The sequence below is a fragment of the Xiphophorus maculatus genome, chromosome 16, assembly GCF_002775205.1.
Source record: "Xiphophorus maculatus strain JP 163 A chromosome 16, X_maculatus-5.0-male, whole genome shotgun sequence".
In the NCBI taxonomy this organism is placed as follows: Eukaryota; Metazoa; Chordata; class Actinopteri; order Cyprinodontiformes; family Poeciliidae; genus Xiphophorus; species Xiphophorus maculatus.
The window spans coordinates 12,165,710-12,173,196 of record NC_036458.1 but is presented as its reverse complement, the minus strand read 5'-3'; the positions used below and the strand labels follow the sequence as shown (position 1 = coordinate 12,173,196).

The 7,487-nt window shown below is 38.0% G+C and overlaps 1 protein-coding gene across 1 annotated transcript; it reads right to left on the bottom strand.

The window, feature by feature from the left end:
• LOC111611554 (piggyBac transposable element-derived protein 3-like) lies at positions 1–1,486 on the bottom strand. The gene is made up of 2 exons (XM_023348416.1): positions 1,148–1,486; positions 1–1,039 (listed from the first exon to the last, which is right to left on the bottom strand). Exons 1-2 carry the CDS (start codon positions 1,338–1,340, stop codon positions 561–563), a joined length of 672 nt encoding a protein of 223 aa, XP_023204184.1. The 5' UTR covers positions 1,341–1,486; the 3' UTR covers positions 1–560.
• Positions 1,487–7,487: the final 6,001 nt, after the last annotated feature.

Genomic DNA, 7,487 nt, shown 5'->3' with positions numbered 1-7,487 from the left:
CAGTGACTAATTTTCTTTTACTTTTCTCCAGTGAACAAGAGGATGTACAATACAAAAATATGAAAAATAACATAACCCATTCAACTAATTGGCACATGTAGGGCAGTATGCAAGTGCACAGCCTTTGCAGATATATTTCTTACACCTGCAGCACACAGTATGTGTTTTACAGTCTGAGGGCAGAACTGACATCTCTTCCTCTTACTTGGCTTAGCTGAGGAAGTGGCTGTGGTAGATGGATCCTCAGGTTGATCAGGAGCTGCTGCACTCTGAATAGCTTTCACAACCGCTGCTGAGGCTTCTGTGTGGGGGACATGCTTCCTTCTTTCAATGAGTGGAGTTACAAGTGCCTTTCCTAGCTGCTCCAGGAACACCCTCTTCTTGTTGTGCTTATGAGACATCCAGGTTGGGTTGATCTCTATCCAAATCACAAAGGCATTGTAGGAGGACACATCAATGATGTTGTGGAAGATGACCAGGGGCCAGCGGGCAGTCATTCTTCTGCAGCTATATGCTCCAATCACCTTATCTAGGTTGTCCACACCTCCTTTGTTTCGGTTTTATTCCAGGATGATGATTGGCTTCCTGTCCTCACGGTCACTAATGTCGCCGTCTTTGTGCAGTGTGCTCAGAAGAACTACATTCTTGTTTTTCTTTGGGAGGTAGGAAACTAGAGTGGTGGTGGGTGTGAAGGCAAACTTTGAGGAGAAGACCTCTCTCTCCTTTGACCCAAGCAGTGCAGGTGGGAGCTCAGGCTTGTTCTTTTGAACTGTACCAACCATGGTGATCTTCCTCTTCAGGAGCTGCTGTCCGAGTTCATAAGAGTTGAAGAAATTGTCACATGTCACATTGTGACCCCTCAGTCCCTCTGTCACATCAAGCACAACTCGCAACCCCTGGTTCTTCTCTGGGCATCCACTGGTTGACCTCCCAGTATAGACTTGCATTTTCCAAGCATAGCTTGATTCAGAAGCCACCCATGACTTGATCCCATATTTTGCTGGCTTGCTGGGCATATACTGCCGGAAAGGACAACAACCTTTGGACAAAAGACATTAGCATCAGTGATTAGTATCAGTGTCACAGAAAACAGTCAAAGAAATCAATAGTGAAAATCACTTTTATTACAAATATGAAAACAGATTACCTCTAAATGGAACCAGTTGCTCATCCACTGTTACATCAGGCTCTGGATTGTAGAGGTAGGGCAACCGCTCCACCCACTTGTCCCATACCTCTCTTATGGCTGCAAGTTTGTCTGTCATACGTCTTGCTGGTCTTGATTCACGGTCATCAAATCGCATCAGTCTTGAGTAGGTGTGAAAGAGTTTGACTGGCATTGTGGCTCGGAAAATTGGCCTTCCACTCTCTGCTCACTTCTGCTACTGATTGATCTGAGACACAACTAAAACTTTGTAACATTTTATGGTTTGTAAATAACTCTGTGACCTTGATTTCAACTCCATTTGCCTCACGGGTCATTTTGACCTGAAGACCATCTTTGTACCTTTTTTTGTACAGCTTACATGGAAATGAGAATAAAAGCAACACTGAACTTTTTCTATTGTCTGGGCCAATCTAGGAAAAGTCTTAAAATCTCAAGTTAAAAAAATTACATTTAGGGGATTGTTTGGGGGGGGGGGGGTTTAACACAGTGGCGGGTCATTTTGACCCGAGGACAACAGGAGGGTTAACATATTTTGATCAAGACGATAAAAGCAAATTACAATTATAAAAGCATAGAAGTGTACATAACCAGCTACATGATGTACAAAAGCAAAACTTGCAAAACAAATTTGTTGATGTGCAGAAGTGACACAGTAATTTGAAGATTGAACAGGTAGTTTTAAGAATTTCAATTCTGTTCTGAGAGATGCACCCAAACTGAGAAAAGCTGTAAAATATTAATATTTAAATTCTCTTATCTTCAAATCCTTCAACTGTCATGGACCCAGTGACTTTAGTGCAAGTATTTTGGGTGTGAGAGTCAAGAGGTCAAAGGAAAATATTAAATAATATCTCTGATGCCAAGCTTTATACTTCTAAGTATTACCAAAGTATTGAAACAAAAGCTAACATGTTCTTCAGAGATTTAACTTGCATGCATGAACATTTCACACTCAAAGTAATTCAAATTAATTATTGAACCAAACTTGGAAAAAGTTGCTTCTGCCATTAACAATAACTTTAAGCACATGTAGTCTGAAGTAGACCAGAAATATAATCTATGCAGCCGTTCCTACAGAAACATTAATGGAAGTGTTGCATCTGTGAAGATTAAATGTTCCATATAGTAAAAATATCTAGCTGCAGTGCATGTACATAAACAGCATGGCTCAGAAACTACACATTTCTTTGTCAGTTGGTTAAAGTTAGCTAACTTCAGTTGAAACCGTGAAAGGGACTCACCTGTGATGTGTTGCCCTTCTCCTCCTGAACGTGCAAAAATAGCAGAAATTTGATTTCAAAGACAGTAGCAGCATCTTGACAAGGACCAGGCCTACTGGGCTCTCAGCACCCTAGTTAGCAACCTTAGTTAGCACAGTGACTTTACTGTGTTGAGTTCAGGACACCACTACAGGAACAGAGTTAAAAGAATCTTGCTGCTGATGCTGAAGGATCAAGCAGCAATGCAAACTAGATAATTATTTGTTTACATGACAAATAACAGTCTCCATTTACTGTAAACCCTACTATTTATCACAATTACAAAATGAAAAACTCTCTAGACCAGGGGTCCCCAAACTACGGCCTGCGTCATTTGGTCTGGCAATGCCGGATCTGGCCCGCCTCCTCATACCAGAGAGCATTCAGTGTATTTTTTCATATATTGTATTTTCTGGTTTGTGGATTTCTCTTCAACCACCAGGGGGCTCTTGAGCAGATGTTAAACTAACTTTCCCTCAAATATATACTAGTCAGTCCCAGTCACCGTTTCACTCACGGTTTTTTCCATTTCCATTCTGGGTAAAAATCTATCTAAAAGCGACCGCGAATGTGTCGTAGTCAGCAACCCCCCCCCCCCCCCCCCCCCCCCCCCCCCCCCCGTCGACAGTTTCAAAGACAGAACAGCCCCCCCCCCCCCCCCCCCCCCCCCCCCCCCCGCCGACAATAAGTTTCTAAGGTATCTTTCTCCAAAAACTAAGACCGGCCCCCGAGCAGAGAAAGGAACAGCTATGTGGCCCTCGCAGGAAAAAGTTTGGGGACCCCTGCTCTAGACTATTCTCTACTAATAGCACAATATTCAAAACCAAGTGTGGGATTTGTGAAACTTCAATGATGGGTGACTTTACAACTTGTATGATTTTGGATAACACTAGAATTGTTCTTTATTGAAGTTTCACAAATCAGATAAAGGTTTTACAAATCCCACACTTGGTTTTAAATATTCTGATATGAGTTGAGAATAATCTAGTCCAGATTTGAAGAGTCTAGGTGTTGTAGTTTTTTAGCTAGAGTAAATTAAAGATGCTGATTGCAGTGAAAAATTAGGTGGAATTGCCCTTTAGCCATTTCCCAAATTGGAAGCAGCAATTGGAAACCAACTTCAGCTTCATTCAAGCAAGAGGGGCTAACATACAGTTCTCTTAATGTTAATGATCAAATGCTCTCATAAATGATGGTGGCGTTGGCTGTAGGAGTTTGCTTTGCAATCGGTGGATCGCCAGATCGATGCCTGGTCTACTGCTGAGATTTCAGTTTGGTGTATTAAAGGCATTATTAAAAAAGAAACCAAAATATCACACCAGCATTCTGTTCTTTGTAAAAAATTATTTTGCAGTCTTGTTTACGCTTTTACATTGTAGATCTAAACATCAGCAAAATTTGTAATTTTGGCTGATTGCTACTGTTAAGTTTAGGGTAATTAACTGCTGGCAATATTACAATTTTTTAAGAACTTTACAATTACTTATATTTTTACACTATATTTCTGTATTTTCTACATTCGTGACTGTCACAATTATTTAGGATATATGTTTATTCAGTTATGATAATGCCATGTATTTTCTACGGCAGTATAATGCTGTGAATATTCTGGTCAGTAACTGCTGGCATTTTACAATTTCTTACCATAAATTTACTGCCTTTCTTTGCAGTTTCGACTTACGGTAGTTCCATGTAATTTCTACGGTAATGCAATGTTTTTGGGTACGACGGTCAAAAACTGTTGGTCTTTTACCATTTCTTACCGTAAATTTACTGACTTTCTTTGCAGTTTCGACTTACGGTAGTTCCATGTAATTTCTACGGTAATGCAATGTTTTTGGATACGACGGTCAAAAACTGTTGGTTTTTTACAGTTTTGTACCGTAAATTTACTGACTTTTTTTACAGTGTAACAATATGACCCTGAAGCAAACTTCAGGAAGATCTCTTCTTCCTCAAGCCGTCCCATCAGGCCCCACCCTGCAGAAACGGAGGAACCAGTGGGAAGGCGGAAGAACATCATTTGATCCCTGCTCTAGAGAGCGCGGGCCTACACATCATGTATATCCTGTTTGGAAGAGCAACCGTTTGAAACTCATCTCACAGGTCCCAACGGCATCATCAAAGACGGATATGAGACAAGAGCGGAGAAGAGGAAGAATCCGGAAACCGGCGACTGCTTTTCATGATCAGAGATGCGGAATTCATAATCAAGACACTCAAGAACAAAGTTTTTGAAGAAGATGAAAAGCTTCATTTTAAATAAATATCATCACTTAAAAAAGCTGAAAGTAAATAAATAAAGGGAAGTTCTCAGGAGCCACAAAGATCAGATCCTCCCACTTTGGTCATATATTTTCAGCTGTATTTTTTGGGAAAACGGGGTCAATAACAGTTGATGCATAGATTCAGCCTAATTTTTTTATTATTTGCATTTTCTGTGACAAAACTTATTACAAAGAACTAAAATAAACTGACAGTCTAAAAGACAATTAGACTAACAGACCGAGCAAGTGCCGTAAAAATGGGAGACTAATTGAATTCAGATAGCATGATAAAAGGCCACCGAAAAAAGATTGCATAGAAAAATTTGATTACTGCCTGAAAGATCTAAGTCTGAAAAGATTTGGCAACAAACAGAGAGAAAATAAAATAAAATAAAGACTAACAGATAAATTGAAGTTTCATTAAAATCTGCAATTTTTTTTTCTTTCTTGTTTTTGTTACAAAAGGGTAAAAAATGTTTAATGTGTAAAAGCAGAAAAAAAATCCATGTGAATTACATTCAAAATAATTTCAAAAATATCATGAAAGGTATTTTTTTACAATAATCATTAAGTCCTGCTAATAGTTGCACCAAAATACATTTGAGTATAGTTTAACTGCTTGGCCCTGAAAAAATGGTCTGAAGGAACATTTTCACTTGAGATTTGTGGCAGTGTAGGGTCATAAAAATTTTTGTGACCGAAATAAAAAAAAAAAAAGACTGTCAAAGTTGCCGAGACACATAATGTTGACTGTAAATCAGTCACGGAGAGGAGGGATGTGGCTCCCTGAGGAAGCAATTAGCTGTGTTGGACCAGTTGCTAATAAAACACATGGGTTACAAGCTACCCAAAGCCCATGCAGGCCGGGGGCACCTACCATGCACTTTGTGACTTTATATGTGGGCGTGTGTGTGTGTGTGCGTGTGTGTGTGTGTATAAACTGGAGTCTAAGAGGTAGACAGTTAGAGCCACTGGCAGCAACTGGTCAAGACTGAGATGCTTTAACAGCAACCTTCAAGGATTGCTTTTAAAGGCATCAAATGTTTAGCCCTTTTTAAACCCCCATAAACAGAAAAGTGTCTTGTGTGGCTTATAATTATTTTCTGTTCATCCAAACGTCAACACAAACATAAGTGAATATAATCAATCACAGAGGCTTTGGCATAACTTTACTGTGAAGATTCTATAAATGGGTCATAATTATTAGCAACAAATTAAAATCTTTTCACAATGTAAAATGTTAGCTATGACATAGTAATCTTCAATTAACCAATCTTCTCATATTTCATTTTACAATATAGGACTACATGAATCCAGTTAATTTTTCTCAAAGGCAGACTTTGGTTATCCAAAGCTACTTTAAATTCATTGATTAAACGTCACTCATTTAAACCAGTGGTGTCAAAAAAAGAAAAGAAGCAAACCTTTTCCTTAGTGTAATCAAGTCAGACAGTTCAAAACCCTTTACATGATAATAACATAACACAATAACCAATTATGAAACATGAAACAAACATCATATTTTGCCATCAAGAATAATCATCATACAAAATACATATAATATATTAATGAAAGTTATAGTTGTTTTTGCTTAATCAAAGGCTAATCTAAACAAGTGGGGTTTTAGCCTTGAGTTAAAAGAACTCAGTGTGGATACGTACAGATGGCAAACTTTTTGTCACACAAGCCTGGCAGTTAAACAAAAAGTTGACCAGACTAAGGGGTATAAATTAGGCCTTTCTATCCTGCTAACTTTATCATGTAGCAATGTATCATCAAGCATTCCAGGTGTTTCATTCATTGATCTGATAATAGATATGGGGTAATTAAGGCCTGTGCTTGATTTCTTCTGACCAGTTCCTGACTCGTGAAGATCAATACACATCTGAGCTACTTGAATAGTATTTTACCTTGTCTTCTATATTTCTAACAATTTAGAGAAATATGTCTAACTTGTCTAATTGTGTCATATTTATAAAATTTTATAGAAACTGATAGGAATGCAACAAAATGTAAAGACAATGAATAATAAAGGTTGGATTTTCTACTTGACAACATTATGACAACATTTTATAACAATAAATCATTAATTTGTCTTAAGGGTTTGTAAACATATTTACCAGTTTTTCTAATTACCGTGGATAGCTGCTGTGACCGGCAAGAGCCAGGATGATCTGTATTACTTTCACTCACAAACCTACATTTGGCAAAAATGACAAATCAGAAAGCATGTGTAATAACAGTGATGTATAAGATACGCTTTGGAGGCTCTAATAGACTGTAAAGCAATTATTTTTACCTCAAGTTGTGTTTATAATTTTACAAGCCCTAACAATAATCTAATTAATGATTGAAGAAACTAAATTCACTTTCTGAGAAGTGTGTTTGAAAATGTTCATAGCTGTTTACACCTGTATTACATATTCTTGAAAGGTTAAAACTTCAATAATATATGGATATTGTTTGTTCTGTTTCTTTTTCATGTTATCTGATGTCATAAATCGGTATTGTTTTGTATGTGCCACCATCACAGAACACATTATAGTTAAAAATCAACAGTTTAATGTTCATTATGGGGAAATGAGCTGGCCTTCACAAAGAGTGCGAGTCAATGTAATAAAATGTATTTCAAGAGCATTCAGAGAAAATCAGAAAACCAACTTCTTCTGCAGTTGGAAAGCTTTTGACATCAGTATGGAGGAGTCAGGAAAATGACAACTTGCACACACCAAAAAAAAACCTCTTGTGTGACAAAGCACAACATTGGATCTGAGTTAGAATCAATGCCCTGGT